Source organism: Micropterus salmoides, unplaced genomic scaffold (genome assembly GCF_014851395.1).
Source record: "Micropterus salmoides isolate LMB-PRFRI ecotype aquatic unplaced genomic scaffold, ASM1485139v1 Ms_hic_scaffold_12, whole genome shotgun sequence".
In the NCBI taxonomy this organism is placed as follows: Eukaryota; Metazoa; Chordata; class Actinopteri; order Centrarchiformes; family Centrarchidae; genus Micropterus; species Micropterus salmoides.
In genome coordinates, this window is record NW_024040263.1 from 23,507,678 (window position 1) to 23,531,382 (window position 23,705).

Here is a 23,705-nt window from a genome sequence, read left to right on the forward strand (position 1 = left end):
GCCACCGCAAAATGTCAGTTAAGTACAACCATTTTTTATTTCAATCTTACAAATTTGTCAAATGTGAGTCAACTCTCAATCAGTAGACTTACTGCAAAACTGTGGAAGGGATAACAGCTGTCTCTAACACTAATATCTCTCTCATATGTTGATTTGACACAATAAATACTGACACGTTTTGCAGAAAGAATTAAATTTAATTGGATCCACAGATACATACGTGACACAACAATTTCGCTTTTATATAAAACATTTTGCTTTTTCTCATGACAGTGTTTGCAATGGGCCCCTCCTACCTATTGCATAACATTTTAAATGGAAGGACAGGTATAATGATGTCTTGTGTGTTTTTATTTTCACTTTTGAGTCACCTGGAGTGGAAGCATAAACACAGAGGAGAACACATCCCTCCACCTGCCCGTGTTTGTCTTTATAATATTTACTTTAATCAATATTTACAGCATACAGCGCTCTCTTACACATCAAACTGAATATCTGTTCTTGATCAAAAGTTCACTAGGAATACCTTTGTGAAAATCTTTGTTGGCTCCAGTGTGATTGAAATTAATCACACGAAAAATTTAATCCAGCCCAATTATATCCAGTTCATATCTGAGCTGAATCTAAATGTTTAAAAACACTAAAAGTGTTTTGTGTGGCACATTTTGCTTTCTGCATCATGAAATATAAGCCCTGATCTGCAGAAGAATTAAAATCAGGCCGTTCGTACATTGCTAATTTAGTGCTCAACAAAAAATATTCACACACATTACGTTATGAAACGAACAAAATTTCTGGCACATAAAATTACTACTCTTTTGTAGTCTGCACTGGCGTGTATTATGTTTGCCTTCATTCTTGAGAATACTGTATGACATTGACTGGAGCAGTATGATGATCGTGATCTGGAGGTACTTAGGTTTAAGTAAAACACCAAAAACTACCAGTGCGTCATGTAGGAAATTTTTATCGGAGTCAAAACAAGTCAAGAACTTAAATTAAGTCTCCACACAGGACAAATCCAGGTGCAGTGGGCATATGTATTTCTAATTACATATATACACACTTAAATATTGTTTCACCCATATTTCTCCATTTGTACATTCAGCCTGAGAAATCTGTTTAAAAAGGCGAAGGAGGAGGTTAGTACAGGCAAAAAGGAGAAAAGGAATGTGCATGAAAGAATCGATTTGATTACCCAATTGATGTAAACCCCATTAGGTTATATTATGATTTTCTTTGGTCATTTACAACCAGAATAACTTAAGCATTAGTATTAGCACAGTCTTTCTGTAGATCAGAGAATCCATCCTCTGTGAGGCTCCGGTGAATTTCTCAGTTCTGCCTTTATTGTTCCATGAACAAGACGTCAAGAATCATGCATGTTGAAGTCCACATTTAGTTTAATTTAACCAGTAGAGAAACAGCAAAAAAAACAAACAAGCATTGTCACAGAGGTTTTTGTAGGAGAGTACCACAAATGAGCATCCACTACTGCAAACAGACTAACAGACTACAAACATGACTCACGACGGCAACAGCAGTACAGATGGAAAAATGTGAGAGGGGTTGTGTCGCAGTGGAAATGCACACACAAACACACACACACACACACACACAAAACATCACTAGCGTTTCATTTAAATGTTTTTAATCATTCCTGATGTCTGAAGTTAATACAGGCTTTTAGGCTCAAGGTCCCAAAACCAATAAATATTCATTTGCAGCTGGGCAGGTTTAAACCGTATTTTCTGTAATGCTATACTCCCTCATTCTCTTCCCACTCAGGTTGTCTTGTTGGCACATGACAAACACTGATCTGAAACAATGATAAGCACAGTCAGTGAAAGTTTTCGTGACGAGGGCTCAGAGCAGGTTGTCCTCAGACACTAGTCTCTCCTATTTCCAGAGGGTATGTGTGGCACTGCGCCGTCTCCTCCAGACACACGTCCTCTGTGGCAGAGCTGCCGTGACTTGCGGTGCCTCTGTGTGGCAGGAAAGAGAACTGCAGGGTGTGTCTGCTCTTGGAGGACCTGCCTTTCCCCATCCCGTTGCTGTAGGAGACGACTAGTCGGCGGTTCTCCTCGGATGCGGCCGAGCGGGAGGGGCCTCTGTCAGCTTTGTTAAAGTGAGGTGAGTCACCACTGTGGTCACTGGCGGTGTTGTCATGGAGAAAGGGCAGATTGCCAGTGGCGACACTGCCGCTCTTGATGTGCGGCGTGTGGCTGTGGGTGTGGCGGTACTCCTCATCAATGTCCTTACCCAGCTTCCACCGCTTCCATTTTTTTAGCATCTCCGACTGTACCTGAGGCATGATGGGATAGCAGAGAGAGAGAAAGCAGATAAAGGAAAGATGCATGAAGATTTGCGTCTTTCCTTTATCTGCTATCCTACATCTAAAAGTTTATAGATTAGCTGATGGATGATGGCGTGTCCATCCCACTTTGTACACGAAAGGAATGAAGTGGGACCTGAACAAAGATGGAGCTTTTAGAGATATAAAAAAACTGATAAAGGAACACTCATGATGAAAAATGTCTAATGTATCTTCTCTAAAAAAAGAAAAGGATGGAAGTGCAGCAATTGCTGAGATTATATTATGGTGGTGCACTACCTCAAAGCACATTTATCTCACCTCTTTGTTGACAAAGCAGTACAGGATGGCCACCAGCAGGCCCTGAAATAGAAGGTGGAGCTTTAAATTTTCAGTCATGTCAGATACTGGAAAAGAAACAATTGTTATTTTACTGTGTATATTAAAGGATCCGCTCTAAATATAGAACTACATTGTTTACCACATGGGAAAGAGCCATACCATTGCATTGGGTGTCATATTCCCTCAATACAATTGACGTCTTAATTTTAAAGTTGTTTCAGAACAAACTACACTGATAGTAATGTGCTACCTTTTACATCAGTATGTGCCCTTGAAACCTGTTATAATGAGTTGAATGTTCGTAAAATCGGCTTTGCATATGTTTTATAAGGAAGGGAGTTGAAGGATCCACACTGCATTTTGGTGAGTAACACTGAATGTAAACAGCAACTTTTCAATGTACAGTATTTGTTATAGATTAACCAAAATGAAATGCTCAGTGCCCTAAAATCTGAGAGTACAGATGCATTTAAAGAAACAACAGTCTTTTAAATGGTCTTGTATGCCTGCTCTGACCTGGAAAGAGTTGAACAGTAGGTCACAGAAGAGGCGAATGAGGCGCAGCATGGAGCCTTTGGGACGGACTCGTCAATGACGAATGTAAAGAGGATGGCGTGAATCCCAAGCAGGGGGATGAGAGTCAGAGTGGACTTTGCTAATCTGGACCAGAGGAGGAAAGGGGAAACAGGGAAAAATTGTAAGGTTTATATTACAAGACAGCCACTAATCATTTTACTTAGTTTACACTATCAACCTTCATCAGGTAAGATTTAATCGTCAACAGAGAAATAAATTACACTTGTAACAATGGATCACATGTATGTGAAACATACAGAAAATTATCACCTCACTCTTCAGTCCCTCTCAGATCTTTTGGTTTGACTCTCATCAGTCAAAAAACATTTAAAGCACACCGTACGCCACCTGACCAGTAAATATCCTGGTGTACACCCTTCAATGTTTTTAGAACAATTCTCTCACCTGAACTTGTAGTCGGTGTATCTCATCTGATGCGCTCTAAGTTTAGACATCAGGATTTTGATAATTCGGATGAATATGAAGAAGTTAATCTGAAATAAGAAGAGGAGAGTAATACGCAAACAGCTATGAAAAATATGTTCTGTAGCTTTTTAGATGACATAATGTGTGTGAGAGAGGCAGAGACTTTCAAAAATGTCTCAAGGCTTTCTGTGCTCTGTGGGCTTTGAACTGGCAACACACACAAATTGTGATCTTGTGCAGAGCCCTCTCTGATGACAGAGAGCATTAATTATTACAGCATTCAAGTTAGTAGTGCTCCAAGTTTGGTATTGTGTGTATGTTGTCTTGACAGATGTGTTTGTGTGAATGTGTGAGTGCACGCAAACACAGTTTATTTAGGTGGGAACAGTTGACCTGCAGAGTTGTGTTTGGGATTGTTGCAGGATGAAATGTGACGTTGTGTCTGTTGCACAACCATAAAGCAACTATTTCAGTGACTACAATAAAGAGAATTTTTCCACAGGGTACGTTCTGTATGATTTACACAATCCAGGAAATCTACAGGTCTATGAATATTTTAGTGTGTGTGTGTGCACACGTACGTTTTTTTATGAGGTCACAAAGGTTGCTACTGTTACTGTTAAAGTGCACTTGTGCTTATATGTATGTCCATCCTTAATGCTGTTTGTCTCTATGGGAACAAGAGGCAGGAAATACACAAGAGGAACTTATTTGTGTGTCTGTGTGTGTCTGTGTGTGTCTCTGTGTGTATTTGTATCCATGTACAAGAACACCAAAGCTACATATTTCAATCTTCCAATCTAGGGTGGGAATCTTTGGGGAATTTTATGAATAAATTTGTTTTCAATTTCTTGAGGTCAAAATTTGATTTTCACTGTAATAAAGTGGTTACCAGATTTATCTAGTTTTCATTTTTATAAATCTGAGAGGTTGTGAGATGGTTAACAAGAAAGGACAACTGAAAAACTGATTTCTGCTTCACAAAATAATTTGAAAACATTTTAATCTTTTTTATTTATTTAGTGAATTCCTGGATAGTTAGTTAGTAATTCCTTATGCCTCTAAAACATCTAAAAATTACTTCAGGCACAGTGATTGACTCAAATAAAAACAATCAGCATTGAAATAAATGTTTCATTAAAAGGAGACATCTGTTCAATCAGTCGTTAAGAAACGTGTATTTATCAAGCGGCATTTTGTGGAGCCAGAATAACAGCAGCTGCTTTGTATTTGCACTTGTCACGACAATGTCCCTTACAAACAAACTTTTAGTGGTGCATTTAGTGGTGTCACGTACACCACAATACACACTTGACATAGCTATAAATAATTAAATAACACTATTGCGATCTCAAATAACTTCATAATAACAGGGAAAGTAATGAAAATATCCCAGAAAAAACAACAAAGACAACCCAGGGGGTTACATGGCAAACAAGATGATAATACACCAAAGGTGGTGTCAGTTTTTCCTCATTTCTCTGATTGTATTTCTGAGCAGTTTTCATTGACTTTGGAGAAATGATTACAGTGCTTTGAGTACTGAACTGAGGATTAGTGATCTCTGAAAGAATGAATTACATTCCACCTGTTGCCCCAATTACCCAATTAGGACACAACTGGCTCTTCATTTGAAACCCTGATTAAAGCTGCGATTACACTACACTGTGACATGACCTGCAAAATCGATGGAATTTTGGTGACGTAGTGACCAGTCACAGTTAGCTAGTTGATGAGCTACTGTAGCTGGCAAGCTAATTGTTAGCACCTGGAGCTTCTATCCAGGAAGATATTAAAGATATGCAGTGAACAACGGTGTGGATTTGTGCATTTTATATTGAATAAATTTGGAGCTACTCTAAATTCCTTTCTCCTCCCCAGAGAAGAAGGGGAGGGGTCAAAGTTGCTTTCTCTAAGTGCTATCCCGACCATAAAACTGGCACCTTTTTGATTCCGAAGCTGATAACGCGGGGCCTGACTGTTAAACTGACAAAGGGACACAAACCAGCCATTGGCCTCTCCCTGAACAGCCTATCTCCCTGAACAGCCTAACAGCCTACCTATCTTCGGCACGTGTTTGGCGTGCCTCGCCAGGCAACGCCCTCAGACTCGGCCAGCGAGACCGGCCTTTTGTTCGCCTGAAGCTACACACCTGAAGTGCCGCGACATCGATCTGCCTTCAGTTTGTTTTATTTTCTTTATTTCTTTTGTTTGTTAAAGTTATCAGTCCGTTAAGTTACACTGGACTAATTCAGGAACGACCAAGTGCCATTTTAAGCCTTTTCCGTCGAGCCAACTTCACCGAGGTCAGACCAAGCCACGTGGTCTCGCCAGCTACAACGAAGGAAACCTGAAAACAGCCGAATTACCAGACGGAGGAGGCGTTTTCAATCAGACACGGAAAACCCCGGAGAATCCCTAGCAAAAAGCCAGGATCGGGCAGCTAGAGTGGGACCCGTGCAACAGGCCAAAAGCAGGCTGTCGACAAGCAGTAAGACTTAACACACGTTCTGTGATCAGATGTCCATTTTAACTCCTAAATTATAGCATTAGTTTACTTTCATTAGCTCTTCTATGCCATATGAGTCAAATGCTTCCCACCATCGAACCTCCAGGCTCATTGTTCAGCAAATGTTTATGTTCCCTGTATCCAACCATCTTTTTATCACCTTAGTTAGAGAATAAATTCACTGTAATATAATAAAGAGCTGTGTGTGTTGCCTATTTCTAATTCCTGCCAAGAGAATTGACCCTTTAGATATGAGACTGACTGATTGATTTAAGATAATTGAGCAATTATTAACTAACTGATCACTAGTAATAATTGTATAATTATTCAAAACTACCTAGAGGTCCGGAGACTCTAGGATTATAACAACTCCGGTGGTGCCCTGAAACGAGGAAAATTTTGATTTTATGAATATTAAAATTCATAATTGGGTATCAATTCTCATAAATTTATTAAATTGCATAACTAAAATTTAGGTCTGCTACAGATATATTAAAGATTATTAAGATATTATAGAGGGAAAATAAAACTCACAGAATTTACAAGCTTGAACAGGCCGTTAGCACACTTGTTAGCTCCTTATCTTGGCTAGGTCACTAACTGGACATTAAGTTCACACAGTTTATTCAAAAGACTCTTAGTATCATCGACTCCTGTCTCATAACATACTTTCTATAAATTATTTGTGGAACAGTTTCTACTCCAAAGAGGTGGTTAAAGAAAAGTGGATGGTATAGCGCAGCCAATTAGGTATTATAGCTTCCTCAAAGGTCAGCTCTGTACTTTTGTTTATCTGGTCTCAGCTAGTAGACATATGCAACCGGTGCAGAAGCTGGCCTTAAGTGTCCCTGATATAGTCACAGTTGAATGCTAGAGGTCAGTCACAGTGCTGAGAGAAGGTCAGTCTATACCAGTGGTTCTCAAACTTCTTCTGTCATGCCCCCCTTCAGAAGCCAACAAAAAGTTCATGACAGCTGCTGTGTGTGTGTGTGTGTGTGTGTGTGTGCGCGCGCCACGGTAAACTGCCACACAGAGAATATGAGGTTTAGAGACAAACAGGCAGATAGAGATAGACTTACCAGATATGCAAATAGTATAGGAGAACGGATGATCCACCAATATCCCATGTTAATATTCCTCTCCCAGCACCTACACACAAAACAAATTTTAGATTGTAACTTATTGCTGTTATCATTGTGATCTTTTTTTAAGAGTCAACACATATTTGAATCATCCTCACTATAGATGACTTCTCACAGGACACAGATAAAAGCTGTTGCATCTAAACTGGAATTCACTTAATATGGCCATATCATGACAAGCAACTTACTCCTCATTCTCATACAGATACTTCACTGTGATCCACGGCAGAACGAATATGAGTGGCGCACCTGAGAATGACAGAGGTAAAATGTGAAAGTTAAAGTAATACTTTGTAAAAATGTTGAAACTGTCTTCATTTTACTAGTAGGTAGTGAGGTTGTTATAGCAATCTTCATTTTTAGTACAATTAATGTGTACAGTTTGCTCATGTTAAATCTTTAACATTGTTATCATGATGAAATCAATTTATTAAACAATGTTTTCTTATGATCATGAGCTCAAAATCTCATTATCTCAAGACAAATATTTCTATTTTTCTGTTACTTGAAAGGTCTCTAAACATGAAAGCGTCTGCCCGTGTCTGAACATGATTAAAGTAAAATCGAATCGGTTCACAAATCTGGTCTCTTCTTTGGACATTATCTGTCTGTTAGGCTACAATGATTCATTAACGTCAATTGAACAATCCAGTTAATATTGTGACAAGACCATGATTTATCATCTCCGCTCAGTGAGAATTTTCTTAATCTTGGAAAACAATGTTTCCAATGAAATCCATTGATAACTACAAAATGAAATTGTTTTCTCACAATAGCAAGCTGAAAATTTAATCGCAAAGTCATTATTTATTTAAAGACAGTGAGAAAATGAAGTTGTGATCTCAAGAAAACAGGTTTGAAGTGTTTAACAAAAGCTGCTCTGGGTTTATGAACATGTTTATGTGTACTATGGATTCTTTCATTTAGAAATAATATATTATTAAAATAAGTTGTAAGTAGATTAACAAGTATTTACATCAGTGGCACTATGATTTTAGATGTTCAGTCATATCTATGATACAGTCTTCATATTAAAGGGGAACTCAACTGATTTTATCATCTCTGCTTGAGGCTACATTAGCTGCTACTAGCATTACAGAACCAAATCTCTGACCAAATCGTTGGCTGTCAAGTTGCATTTTGGGTAATGTGGGCACCGGGTTTTGACAAGGTTCTGCTACATCAATTTTGATACTCACAAATACATTATTCTGATTGTCCCTCTATACACAATAGCCCCTAAATGTTGAACTCACTTTGTGTTGACATTTCAGAGCCTGCTATACCACACCTGTCCACTAGATGCTCTCAGAGATTTTTATCACTTCATTTAATTACCTGACTCATACTGAGAACTGTTATCTGTCCACACAGCTGCTCTGTATTTGCTCATTGGTCTGTTTACATACCCGCTAAATATTCCTGTACCTGACTGTTGCTGATCACTGTGTTCCTGTTTAGGGTACACCCTAAGTCTCTTAATTGCATTCACATTTCATTCACTTGCGTCTTTTCCTTGTGTCTGCTCACATGTGCACTGTGCTAGTACTAATAAAGGCACACAGTTACTGCAGAGCAGCATGTTTTCTCTAAGTAGATGTTACCAGTTTAACAAACAGCTTCACAAGAAGAACAACCTGCATTCTGTATTTATATTGTGTCCTGCTCAGAGGCACAGGATCATTTCTACTGTCAGAATGCATTTATATTTATTCATTATTGGCATCTGTATTTATTGATATTCTGATAGTGAATGAATTATTGAGTAACCCAGAATATTAGTTTGGTGTCTTTTTAACATTGGAAATGATTAATTAGGCTAAATGTTTCAGAGAAAATTTAAACGATGTTTGTGCTCATTTCAAACCCAACAGTCAGGAACTATCTGCCTCACATGTGACTAAATAGAAATGACAATAAATGATGTAAAAAGTGTTTCTAGCTGACAGACAGACTCTGTGACTCTCTGACTTTAATTGTATACATGATAGAAGTTAATGGGGGGAAAAACAGATCACAAAAAGAAAAATCTTCCTAATTAAAGAAGAAAGTTGTTTGTGGTCCATTTATTCTTCCGACCTACAATGAACACAGATCAGAAAAATTAAAAATATATAAAACTTGAGTTATACACTTGAGTAAAATTTGTTATCTGTATGAAACTCCAATAATGTTGTGATGTATCAGATCAGTCTGATCAGCTGTAGCGTCCAATCAATAACTTATATCCAAAAAGGGGACGTGTCTGCCAGTAAAAGGCTTCTGTGAAGACTGCTCTCATGTATCCACGCTCATAGCGAGGTTTTCTGCTTGCTCCTCACTTCATTAGCTGAAAAAAGAGCTTTGATAGCAGACCAGAATGACTTCCACTTCAAGTGAGAGTCGACGAAATATCAAATATGAGACTTGAGATGTACCCACTAAGATGGACGACATGACAGCTCCCCAAAAGTGAAGCAAAAATATCTCTAGAGATGGTCTGTCATATTAGGTCATTCTTGTCATGCTGATGTACAACCCCAATTGAATACACCACAAAGACAAGATATTTAATGTTCAAACTGATAAACTCACTTTGAATTTGATGCCTGCAATACGTTCCAAAAAAGCTGTGACAGGGGCATGTTTACCACTGTCACCTTTCCTTTTAACACTCAAGCGTTTGGGAACTGAGGACACTAATTGGTGAAGCTTTGTAGGTGGAATTCTTTCCCATTCTTGCTTGATGTACAACTTCAGTTGCTCAACAGTCCGGGATCTTTGTTGTCGTATTTTGCGCTTCATAATGCGCCTCGTATTTTCAATGGGAGACAGGTCTGGACTGCAGGCAGGCCAGTCTAGTACCCGCACTCTTACTACGAAGCCACGCTGTTGTACCACGTGCAGAATGTGGCTTGGCATTGTCTTGCTGAAATAAACAGAGACGTCCCTGAAAAAGACGTTGCTTGGATGGCAGCGTATGTTGCTCCAAAACCTGTATGTACCTTTCAGCATTAATGGTGCCTTCACAGATGTGCAAGTTAGCCATGCCATGGGCACTAACACACCCCCATACCATCACAGATGCTGGCTTTTGAACTTTGGGCTGATAACAATCCGGATGGTCCTTTGCCTCTTTGGCCCGGAGGACACGACGTCCATAATTTCCAAAAACAATTTGAAATGTGAACTCATCAGACCACAGCACACTTTTCCACTTTGCCTCGGTCCATCTCAAATGAGCTTGGGCCCAGAGAAGCCGGTGGTGTTTCTGGGTGTTGCTGATATATGGCTTTCGCTTTGCATGGTAGAGTTTTAACTTGCACTTGTTGATGTAGCGACAAACTGTGTTAACTGGCAGTGGTTTTCTGAAGTGTTCCTGAGCCCATGTGGTAATATCCTTTGCACACTGATGTCGGTTTTTAATGCAGTGCCGGCTGAGGGATCAAAGGTCACAGGCATTCTATGCTGGTTTTCGGCCTTGTCGCTTACATGCAGAGATTTCTCCAGATTCTCTGAATCTTTTGATGATATTATGAACCGTGGATGATGAAATCCCTAAATTCCTTGTAATTGTACATTGAGAAACATTGTTCTTAAACTGTTGGGCTATTTGCGCAGCTGTTCACAAAGTAGTGAACCTCACCTCGCCTTTGGGGGATCCTCCTTTCATACCCAATCATGACACTCACCTGTTTCCAATTAACCTGTTCACCTGTGGAATGTTCCAAACAGGTGTTTTTTAGCATCCCTCAACTTTCCCAGTCTTTTGTTGCCCCTGTCCCAGCTTTTTTGGAACATGTTGCAGGCATCAATTTCAAAGTGAATGAATATTTGCAAAAAAACAATAAAGTTTATCAGTTTGAACATTAAATATCTTGTCTTTGTTGTGTATTAAATTGAATATAGGATTTGAAAATGAAGGTTTTATTTACGTTTTACACAATGTCCCAACTTCATTGGAATTGGGGTTGTAAGTTCAAATGTTAATTTATCTCCTTAGTTTAGTTTTAATGAGTTATGACGGAAAGCTGAGCCCGCTCGCGATTGACTCAGCCGGCTGTATGGGCGGGACCTCGTTACCTTGGCTCTATTAGTACCATGCAGATTCAGTTGACTCAGACTATCCAAGATATTTTGGCTTAAATTTTGTACAATTGGAGGAAGTGGAGACACGTCATCCATCATATACTCTATGGTTCCTGTTACCGGCTACATGACAGAGCCTGTCAGAATGCTGTTTACTCTTCTCAACTAAATGACCAATATTTGTCTGTCACAAAAGAACAGAAATACAAATGTTTGTATTTGTGTAATAACCAGAGCAGCATTACTATGTGATTGTCAGATCCTGTGTAAGAGTGGTTCTTACCCCAGCCAATGGCCAGGTAAATGTAAAAGTACTTCCTCTCGCTGAACACGGTGATGACTAGCAGGCTGTGCAGGTAGATGCCCTCCACCAACAGCCAATAGTTGTTGGCCATCACACTGTACTGCATCATCACCATGGCACCACGGCACCATGTCACAGCCTGACACATGACACAGGATGGGGTGGTGAGGATACAATAAGCCAAGGTGACATGTTCTCTTAAAGTACAAAATGTTGCTTTAAATCAAAGCTCCACGGCTGACAAATACTCTGCTTCAGCTCAGTTGAATCAACTCTGAGTCAGACTGCAACACAATACAATGTTCAAACCTTGGCTTACAACAGCACTTCATAAGACAAGGACTGTAGCTCTGCACATAAACAATTTTATTCTGGTATCCAAATATATTTTTCTCTTTGATCGCTATCCTTTACAACAAATAAGGTTACAACATTTCAACATTAATTAATTTCCAATGTCTCTTGCGTCTCAGTACAAAAGCAACAAATCACATTTATGGTACATTTATAATTGCTTATTGCTTAAACTTAATGTGGATTAATGCTAACACAATGCTATTTGTATATGACATATACTGTACATTCCTCCAATGCAAATACGGAACAGCTAAGCAAGAAAGGGGAAATCTGTATGTGTGGGCATTTCTAGATTTTCTCTTCCTACCAGACATGATGTTTCACAAGTCTGAAGTGACTTTGTGTTGCCTTCTTTATGAACTGAGAGCTTTATTTTCCAGGAATAGACACTTGGTCAAAACATGAATTACTGGTTGAGGTGCTCGACAAATAATATTTGGGAGAATATCTCCTCTTATTATATATTTGATGTGTCTAGACACACCCAATCAATACCAAATCAGTACCTTATTAAGTTACATGTGTGATGTGTCTGTAGAACGCAAAAACAACATTGAATCACTGGGACACCCAAAAAGATACATGATACAGATATTCAAGAAATATGGAGTAATCTCTGAATGTGTATGTGGCACTATCCTGTGTCTCACTATTATGTATGTTCATATACTGCAGTGAAATAAGTTGAGGTAGTGCTACGAGTTTGTGGATCAAGTGGTCACTTTGATATTTTTGTTTTAACACGATATATGCTCTTATCCTAACTTTAATCAAGTGGATGTAGTTGGCGAACTTTAACCGTAACTTAACCACACGGTAACATCTAATGAAAATTGCTTGCAGTGAACATTTCCTTTAAACAGGTGTTATGACCCTGGGGTCATATTTTGTTGTTTGTTTATCTCACCCTGCACTTTCAGCTGTCTCCTCCCCTAGAGTGTGTGTATACAGGTAATGAAGAACAGGTGGGCACGCTGGGTTGGTCCTGCAGAGCTGATTGCTGCCTCCTGATTGGTCAACTGGATGACAGCACCATCTTAAATCCCACTGATAGGAACTCTCTTCTCTCTCTCTCTGACATTCCCAACTTGAGCCTGTGTACTGTGTGTTATGTCTGTGTTCATTGTAAGTAGATAACTGTTGTGAGCATATTAGACTTTGTTAGTGAATCTGTGTAGTGAACACATTAACTCTGAATAGCTTACCTTAATAATTCTGATTATTGTCTTATGGTAACCTTGTTTTGTTGGCTTTAGCCATTTTGTTTGCTACATAGCAATTTTCTTTCTTGTAGCTTATGGTATCAACTACTAGCATTTTAGTAAGAGTGAGAAGCCCTTTTTGTTTGCACCCTTTTTCTCCTGTTGTTGGAATTAGAAATCTACTTTACTTTTTGGTTTTTGGGATAGGAGAGTTTGAGGATTTCTTAGAGTGTTTTGGTTGTTGTTTTGGGCACTGCTCATCTCTGAAGCAAATAAAAACTGCTAAATTATATTTACTGTGTTCTGGCATTGCTAGGGAATGGGAAGAGTGGGAAGCCACACATTTATGTTACATCCTGGATACCTCTAGACCTTGGGACGTAACGCAGGTATTTCTCTCACACTATATAGTTGCACATGAAAACAATTCATAGCAGATGAGGTTGGTGTGGTGTGTTTGCTCTGACCGGTATGTTGACCCAGGCTTGTTTCCGGCTGTCACTGCTGCTTCCAGGGTCCAGTGTGAGGGTCAGCAGGGCGTCTTTAACCAGTATGGACACGGCTCTCAGGATGAAGGAGGCAAACAGGTTCATGTGGATGTTGTTCCTCATACAGTGGAGCTTCCTGGTGCAGAGTTGACAGTGTGTTGACGTTTATATGTTGTATTCACTACTCTGAATGCAGGAACATGACAAAAACGATTTTTCCTATCCTTCTTTGCATCCCTTGCATCCTATATATTTAGCTTTCCATTTTTGTTCTTTAAATTTTTCCTTCTTCATTTTCTTTCCTTACTTTTTATTCTACCTTCCTTTCTTCTTTCCTCCTTTCTTTATTCCTGCTTTCCTTTCTCTATTCCTTCCCTCAATCTTTCTTTCTCCATTTTTCACCTTCCTTCCTTATATCATGATTCACCACTGTCATTAATTGCTTCATTGTTACCCTTATTTTGTTCTGTTATTTGTTTCCCCCGTCTTCCCTTTCATTCTCTTTTATTTCTTCCTGTCTTCTTTCCTTCATCTCGTTGTTCTTCACCCCCTTCATTGATTCATTGCTTTCCTTATTTCTTCCTCCTTGTCCTCACTCCTTCCTCTCGTCTTTACTCCCTGTACATGTTGTACCTGAAGGTGATGAGGATTCCCAGCGCTAGTAGAAGAGCCCCGAGGGAGAGCGAGTAGCCCACTGTGTACATGATCCGTAACTGACTGAGGATGCGGCCATACTGCTGCTGTAGAGCCAACAGGAGAAACAGAGTCATTTTCTTCCATGCATCTGCCAACTTTAAACATGCCCCCCAACACCCACCCACACACCCCCATTTATACACAACCATGCACAAAAACAAACTGTACTGTATACACACACCTCACCAGGGTCATCCTCACATTCCGTGGTATTCTTTTGCGCCCATTGACCATCTTCATTGCAGACTCTGTAGACCAGACCCTGCTGAACTGTTCACACAGAGACACACACTGAGATTTTATTTCAGCATAGCATGTTTACCCCCACTGTTCAGAAGCTGCTAAATGCCTAGCAACAATTTCTTTATGAATAAATAAATATTTAGTGATATCTCAAAAAAAACAGACATTTTTGATCAATTAAGTTCCTTCTTGGTCTTGGATACAATAGTTCAAAAGTCTTAAGCTTAACGTCCATAACATCAAGCTTTTTCTGAAGTGTTCAACTACATCTTGTAGTATTCCTCAAGGGAAGGAATGTGTTGCTAGGTTGTCATTCTCAGGTGACCCAAGTATAGAGCTTCGGTCATGTGAGCAAACAACTGAGAAAACTTCACCTGTAGAGGAAAACCACATGGCTGGAAGCTCCATGATAAATTAATACTTAGACATTTTGGAAGTTCTGGAAACATTGGGGAAACGTTATAGCTCCTTTGTTTACGCCATCTAAATGTGAAACAACAAAAGTTGTGGTTGCGGGTAGGGTGGGGGGGTGGGTAATATGCCAATCTATTTTCTTGAGTCTGCTTGTTCCCTGGGCAGCTGCTCTCAGTCATGAAATAGATTTTACGCTTTCATTAGTGAGCTTTAGAGGTTCGGATCTCTGGACAGAGGCTAGCTGTTACCCTCTGTTTTTAGTCTCTGTGCTATGCTAAGCTAACGGCTGCTGGCTTCATATTTACATATTTACAAACAGATAATATATATCCAATAATGATAACATAGATCAATATGAAACCTTACTTTACTCTATAAATGTTGCTTCTGAGATATCATTGGGCAAAAGTTATACATGCTCAGTTAACAAAGACATTGTTTATACAATTTCCAACCAAACTAATAGCCTGAATAGGGCAAGGGTCTTAGGGATGCAAATAACTTACTTTTATTATCGATTAACCTGCAGATAATTTTTTTTATCAATCGGTTAACCATTTTGTCTATAAAGTGTAAGAAAATATTGATAAAAGTCCGACATCTTTGGCATCTTCAAATGTTTTGTTCAACCAACAGTTCAAAGTCCAAATATATACAGTATAAATGAGAAAAAAAGCAGGAGGGAACAGGAGGCTTAGGACTCTTTCTATGCTTTCTGGAAAGGATAGGGAGAGACCCCCGTCAGGCTACCAGTCCACAGGAGATAAGAGAGTCAAGCTCACTTTAACACCTATTTCGGGCCTCCAAACCACCTGGAGGGCCCATCATGCTATGACCTAACACTGTTCTGAGATACAAGCCTGCACACCAAGGGCAAATGAAAAAGCCCCGCAGGATAGGTGCGCTGGCCCCCGAGACACAGTGTGAACTCTCAGCACCACTCTCTGGTTCGACAGTTGAGTGAAAGCTGACTAATATTTGGCCTTCACACCGAATCAATGCCTCATGCACTCTCCGAAACCACTGTACACTCAATTCACTACAGCATTCTCCCAAGAGGTTGTTGGTTTCTTTCATCCCACTGAATGACAAGGACATATGGTAAGATGTGTTGCAACTATATTTTCCATTCACCGCACAACATGACTAGATAAGAGCACTTTGAAGAGCTCTTTCTCTGAAGTTCTGCTCTCACATCTTGTCACCGGACGGGTGTTGTGTCCTACATTTCTCAAACAAACAAACTCACTACTTCAATTACGTAGGACAAGGCCTACCTAGCAGGTTAGAAAACGTCTCACATCCAGCACTGTATTTATCATGCGGGTGTGTTGAAGAAGAGCTCTGGCTTGAAAAAAGGATATAGTTTCTGTACACAGCTCTTGGAATGAATTTGTTTCTATATTCAATCTATCATTTTAATGTTTCTATAGAAAATTTCACACAAAAGACTAGACATTTACTTATTCACAAAAGCAGAGTGTGTCACGAGGTGGACCTGCTGGTTTAAGTAAATACTGTATCATGGATTGTTTGTAGCCTTAATTGTTTTTATGCTATTAAGTTTCTAGCTATCCATCTACAATATGACTGGTCCAGTTAATAATAATCCAGACACTAAAGTGTCCAGTAAGCCCAGTTTAACCTGCAGGAGTTTTCTGCTGGCCAGTGTCAAAAAAGAATCTCCCAACATTTTTACCTAAAAAAAACCAAAAAACATCCGTCTAGCAGCAGGAAAATTCAGACTCAATTTCATCTTTGATAGAAGATGACAAGGCCATAAAGACAATCTGAAAAATGCAGTGAAATAAAATATTTCTATGGTCACAAAACTGTCATCATCAGATCATATCAGGAGTACATCATTGAACATATTAGGTATTACCTTTAACCAGAGCAGTTACTCAGCTGAAAGCTTTGGATATTACCTAACAATGAATTATCTGGTTTTTGCTGATTCTTTGTGAGACTTCTTAGTGATGCCTTAACTTTGTTGTTTTTTTTAATTTTAATGATTTACTGTACTATTGTATAATTTAAAAGTAAACACAACATCAGATATCGTTTATTACATTAAAAAAGCCTTCATCTAAAAGCAGGTGTTGCAAAATTATCTTAATTATATAATAAATATCTGGCTATTTAGGTGCTGTTCAGCTAGTCGCTAACTTTGTCTGAAGGCTCTTTGGTGCTGAGCAGGCAGTGTAGAGTTGGTTTATCAGATCTTGGCTGCCTGCTGCGGCCTAAAATGATAATGATGAGAGTGATTACAACCAAAATAGTAAATAAGTAGCCTCAAAAACCAAAACAATCAACTGAAAGATGTAAAGATGCTCAGTTGACTTGAGAGCAACTGCAGAACTGACTGTTTGTCACTAGTGACCCCTTTGACATTACAATATGAAAATATTGATTAGTCAGCTTTAAATTTTTGTAAGAGTTGCGTAATTATGAAATCCAAATGCCCAGTACAAATTTCTCTTGCTGTCTTTCTTATGTTCTGTCTTGCTAAAGCACATCTGTAGCCACACACCCCACATATACTGTGCATACACACTCACACACAGACCTTTATGGTACCATGGCAAGAACCATGGGCAGGAGACATTGACAGTGGTTCCTGGGAGTCCATCAGGCCAGCAGGCATACAGATCAAAGGTCCTGTTGCACACCAGCCCTGCAGTGGAGAACAGGTCTGTGAAATCTGTGCTCTTGGCTTAAAGCAGGTCAAGCATACTTCATTCTCCTGAAGTCTCTCATGCATCTCATTCAGACATGAGCTCATGCTAGGACGAGAGGGGTTCACCTGTGGTGGGGGGCGTGGCATTGAGGACGTCCAGGCACTGGTTTTTGTAGCTGCTCCACTGCTCCTTCACAAGCTCCAGGGAGTTAGTAGAGGAGACCTGTAAGAGGAGGAAACTTCCTGAAGCTTCATGTCATCACATTTCAGCAATGCCACCACAGCCTTCCCCCATCATCTAGCTCTTGCTTAAACTTTGTAGACTAAGTCAGTCTACAGTCAGTCTGTATATGGGTGTGTGAAAAAGAGACAAAGGCTGTGAGTCGTACCTTTGTGCAGCTGCAGAGCATAAGCAAGGCCAAGAGGAGACACACCTGGGACATCCCACTGATGCTGGGAGCATGGGGGTCGGTGGGGACAGGAACACAGGGAAGGCTGGACACATGAAACCCTACCTCACCATGTGGCCTACACACACAATATGGAGAAACTTGTTAGTGGGAATAATGTGTGTGTGTGTGTGTGTGTGTGTAAGGGGTTGTTTGAATCACAACAAATCATTAAGAATCAACGAACAGCAAATAACAAGCAACAATCTGTGACATAGTGACTTCTTTACTTTCACACTCACACACATGACAGCTGTCAGATGAAAACCATCTACCTCCACAATGGCAAAGAGCTAGGATCACAGTGATCATGTGTGAGCTCATCCAATTGGTTTCATTAACGCAAACGGTTGAATCGTTTTCCTCCTCCTCTCCATGGTTTTCACATACATTGAAAACAACATCACAAGTAAGTTATGCATTTATGTATGATACACTGTATTGTCTGTTATGCAAAAGGAAACAAAAGCATTGTTCAGATGACTGGATAATGGGATTGGACAGCAGGGTTAAGTGGGTCAGGGGAGAGGAAGGTGCCTTCAGGGAGAATATACTACCCTCATATCTGTAATACCTTCTTTAAAGTCTGCGGAATGAAATCTACGACATTGAGTTATGTTACTGTAAATAGCTAGAACTCCTTGTGTGTGTGTGTGTTGAATTTCCTGGCAGGTGCATTTCCTGCGGCATCAGTTGACCACTGTCACCCACGAAGTTGGAGAACAAAACGGAATCTGAAACGTTTCTGCAAAAAACACCTTGACCATGGAAACATTTTTGGCTAAAACGTTTCAAATTCCATTCTGGTCCAGTCTCTGTGCTTCTGTTGAAGTGTGTGAAGATGATGATGATGATGCATTTGCGTCAGGCTCTGCATGTTTGTGTCCTTGGCACTGAACTGCTGTACCTAACAGAGATCTAAGCCAAACATGCAAAGCCTGTCATGTCATCCCAGCACAAAGATTAGCACCTACATTTTAAAAGGACTACAGGGTAAACAACTAGCGAGCTGCTGCTGTGTTTTCTTCCTGCAACTGGCCTTTTATCTTGCAGTGTTACAATAATAACATTCCTCTTTATGACCACATGCGGCTGAGCAGCAAAGCTGGAGAGACAGAGAGCAGAAGGACAGACAGTTTAGAAGCACCTGCAGGCTGGCACACAATCTGAGATTAAACTCTACCAGGATGAAATACGTTTCATGATCAAATACACTGAGGAATTCCTCCGTGAATGATATAGATATGAATATGAATTATCAAGGCAGCTTTGGATTCCATGCACAAGATCAGTCAATCAACAAATGGCTTTAATCCCAACCTCCCTGGCACCAAAACGTCCCGCATTATTCAATCACGCTATATTTCTTATTGTGAACAAATCCTATAAAAACTCCTAGACCAACAAAGAATTGATGTTACTAACAAGTATTGTCTGTGAATCCATAACCGGATATATCTTGATATAATCAATGAGCCACACTGTTGGACTGTGCTTTCAGACCAAAAGTGAAGCGAGCATTCGTGGCGGTGAGTTTACATACAAAGTCAATGCAAAGACATGTAGAGCCACAATTTCCTGTGGGGCGGCGCAAAGCGACACGAAGGGGGTGGTCCCGGTGAAGGCTTTCGTGTGAGTTGAAAATTTCCAACTCAAGCAAATTTTCGCAGGTTCTAATCGCCTTCTCGCGTTGTGTGTGAACACAGCGAATGTACTCACGCAAGGAAAGCGTCGCAAAGATTAAATTTGCTTTAGGTCTGAAAGCACCATTAGGCTATGTTGGGCAGTAACGTGTTAAAGTAATATTATTACAGTAACGTGTTACACATTACAGTAATAATATTTCTTTCCCCTGTAACTAGTAGGCTAGTGTAACTAATTACTTTTCTTGCCTGTTTTGATTTTGGTTTCTCTGTGTCTGGGTTTCATTCCTGTCTATCTGTGGTCTTGTATCCAGTCTTCTACTTGTTTTGTGTGGTGGTTCTGAGCTGTCCTGTTATCTCGTTGTCTGTCTTAGTACTTTAGTTCTGTTCCTGTCCCTCATGTGTTAGTTTCCCACCACCATGCTTGGGTTCCGTCTGTTGGTTAGGTGTCATTTATGTTCTCTGCTAGTTTCAGTAATCTGATTTTGTTCATTCAGCTCTAGTCTATGTTTAGCCTTTATTATTCATCCACATCTTATTTAGTATCTGTCTTGCCTCGTATCTTAGTTCTTAGTCCTGTACCTTAGGTCTTGTCTTAGTGTTCACTCCTGGTCGGTGTACTTCTGTGTTTTGCCCATGTCTGAGCTCTGTTTTACCTTAGCTTCTGTCTGTGTTCCTTGGTGGTGTTAGTTCATTTGTGATCTGTCCGCTTGTTTATATTACTCTGATGTTTAGTGTTGAGTAATCTGTAATCAGTAATCTGCCTGCCTGCTAGTCTCTCTGTTTTCCCTTCTGTCTCTCTGCCTCGTTAACCCTGATCCCTGTCACCTGTGTTGCTCCTGCCCTGCTCGTTAGTCACTGTGTATAAATGTCTGTTCATTCCCTGTCTGGTCATTGTAGCTTGTATGCGCTCTGTCCCTGGTTGTCTGGTTGTCTGCTTGTCTCCCGCTTGTCTCCCGCTTGTCTCCCGCTTGTCTCCCGCTTGTCTCCCGCTTGTTCCCCGCTTGTTCCCCATCAGTTCTTTGGATTTTGGACCATGCATCTGTTTCTGGATTTTTCTGTTGGATTAGCTTTGTTTTCTTGGACTGTTATTTTGGATTCCCTCTGCTCAGCCACTCTGTTTGTAAGTGTGCTTGCCCTCAGTTTGTTTCATTAAACCTTTGAACTATACCTGCTCCGCTCTGTGTCCTGCGTTTGGGTCCACCACCCTGCTTCCAACTTGCTCACCACACACAAACTTTGACATTTCATAAACAGTAATATTATTACAGTTATAATTCAAGTAACGCTGCTTTACTCGTCGTCTAACATAAATTTTGTGCAACCAGCAAAAAGCTTTCAACCGTGAACAACTCTACATCTGATTTATTGAAGCATCTGCAAAAGTAGCACAGCAACGTCAAACTTACAGAAAGAAACTCCGGCCGCAACTTTCACTGATGCTTGAACTCGCCAAGAGAAAGTGGCGTTAACGTAATGTTTTGTAACTACTGAATACTGTTTTTATAAATAGGCTACATGTGCAGAAAAAAAGCTGTTGCCGGTGGTGTTAAACGTTAGGCCTAGGCTATGATTTGTAAAAAACACACTTGCTGCTGTTATGAATATGATAGGCCTATTAGTTAAAAAGTTGAGAGATGTTGATTTTCTATTTTTTAGGCACCTCCTCTCGCTTGCTCGCTCCCTCTCAGTTGTGAAAACCGCTACACCACCCACCCCCTGCACTGTCATTCTGTAGGAATGCAATAAAGTAGTCTGAGTAACGTAACTTGTTACTTTCATCACCCAGTAATAAGTTGTTTTTTTTTTTTTGTTGTTTTTTTTTAGGAGTAATAAGTAACTAGTAATATATTACAATTTCTGAGTCACTTGCCCATCACTGCTCTTAGGGCCGGGCGATTAATCAAGTTTTATGTTCGACTACAATTTTGGCTTCCAACAATTATGAAAACAGGATAATAGAGATATAAAAATCATTGTGCCATATGCAGTTTAGCAATGGTGCTCTCCTTTTGTCTTGTGTTATAAAACCATCTCCATCCCCACCTCTTTCCTTTTGGCTCTCACCCCTCCTTAAAAACCCAAACTCACTCTCAGCCAGGCTGCAGCATGTTCAGTTTAGCTCGAGCCAGGTTGACAGAAAGAGAGCCTTTGGTCAACAAGAAAGGTAAAACCAATTAAGCACTTGGGTTTCAAGGAGTCAGACGAGGAACAACAACAAATACTGTGCAAGATTTGTTTCACAGTGGTGTCTGCTCCTCAAGGCAATGTGGTCAATCAATGTATTTAATCACCTGAAAGGCGTGTATGACCCAACAATAAAGAAATACAGAAATCAACATTTCTTTAAAAAAAGTTCAATAAATGCATAATCGTGATCTCATTTTTGACCAAAATAATCATGATTATGATTTTTACCATAATTGAGGAGCCCTGGTGACATTATGCTCTATTTAGATTCAATCCCACAAATAGGCCTACTGACTAGAGCACCAAATGTGTAATAATCCGTAGCTGAAAATAGTCCCTAATAAATGCAATATTTACTCCTGTAATATGTGCTAAAAGCTACAATGCCCAGCTGTTTAAGAAATCGCTAAGCCTTTTTAAAGAGCTTTTTTTTTTTTTAGAGGTGCTGAATCTGATGTGGAAGAATCTGCTTCCTCTTTTTTGGGGTTCTGTTTTTCTGGTCACTGAGTATTAACTGATTTGTTTTGAGAAAGATTTGTTTTGTCAATGTTAATTTTGTGAAATTAAATGTTGAGTATTATGTATCAGTTATTCTAAAAGAAATATAGGTATATTCAATTTGAAACTGAATAGAATGTATTTCAGCCACCGACCCATTAAGAGGTCTAAATTATCACTCAGACTTTTTGCTCCAACATATACACTGACCGGCCACTTTATTAGGTACACCTGTTCAATTGCTTGTTAAAGCAAATAGCTAATCAGCCAATCACATGGCAGCAACACAATACAATAGACGCGGCCAAGACAACTTGCTGAAGTTCAAACCGAGCATCAGAATGGGGAAGAAGTGACTTTGAATGTGGAATGGTTGTTGGTGCCAGACGTGCTGGTCTGAGTATTTCAGAAATTGCTGATCTGCTGGTATTTTCATGCCCAACAATCTCTAGGGTTTACAGATAATGGTCCGAAAAAGACAAAATATCCTGTGAGCGGCAGTTGTGTGGACGAAAATGCCTTGTTGATGTCAAAGGTCAGAGGAGAATGGGCAGACTAGTTTGAGATGACAGAAAGGCAACAGTAACTCAAATAACCACTCGTTACAAGCAAGGTATGAAGAATACCATCTTTGAACGCACAACAAGCAGATGGGCTACTCCAATGGCCTCCACAGTCACCAGAACTTGTATGGACAGTCACATATCCAGATTTACTTGATTTTAATGGGTAGCTCGGCATACAAGAGTATCTGTGCATGAGTGTGTGTGTGTGCTGCCAGCGTCTGTGAGTCTGCTTTTACTGAGCAGAGGACGGTGCATAATCACAGGATTGTTTTAAAGTGATAGCCTTATCGACCTCACGGGCAGATTTTAAATTATATATACACACACACACACACACACACACACACACACACACACCGCAGCAAGATGTAGAATGAGAATTTCCTAATGCCTTTCCAGTCTGTGTACATTTCTGTTTCCAGGGTAGTACCTCGGATTTTAAGGCCAGCAATTAAATCCTTTTCCAAATGTTTTGCAGTAGCTGCTTGTTGCTGCTTTTGAGTCAAATTTATCACTGCGGTAATCTTTGTCTCCAAAATGTCATCTTTTCTGGGATTGAAAGAAATAATCTCCCTTGTTGACAGTGCAATATTTAGTT

The 23,705-nt window shown here is 39.8% G+C and overlaps 1 protein-coding gene across 1 annotated transcript in view; it reads right to left on the reverse strand.

The window, feature by feature from the left end:
* Window positions 1–1,327: 1,327 nt before the first annotated feature.
* The window catches only part of gcgrb (glucagon receptor b), a 62,954-nt gene continuing 40,576 nt past the window's right edge, over window positions 1,328–23,705 (reverse strand). Inside the window, 14 exon segments of the mRNA XM_038714045.1 lie at window positions 1,328–2,305; window positions 2,636–2,677; window positions 3,173–3,226; window positions 3,229–3,316; window positions 3,638–3,726; window positions 7,247–7,316; window positions 7,498–7,558; window positions 11,661–11,820; window positions 13,708–13,864; window positions 14,362–14,468; window positions 14,606–14,694; window positions 17,651–17,758; window positions 17,888–17,984; window positions 18,151–18,289. Coding sequence (XP_038569973.1) covers window positions 1,883–2,305; window positions 2,636–2,677; window positions 3,173–3,226; window positions 3,229–3,316; window positions 3,638–3,726; window positions 7,247–7,316; window positions 7,498–7,558; window positions 11,661–11,820; window positions 13,708–13,864; window positions 14,362–14,468; window positions 14,606–14,694; window positions 17,651–17,758; window positions 17,888–17,984; window positions 18,151–18,204 — 1,599 coding nt within the window. The 5' untranslated portion in view covers window positions 18,205–18,289 and the 3' untranslated portion in view covers window positions 1,328–1,882.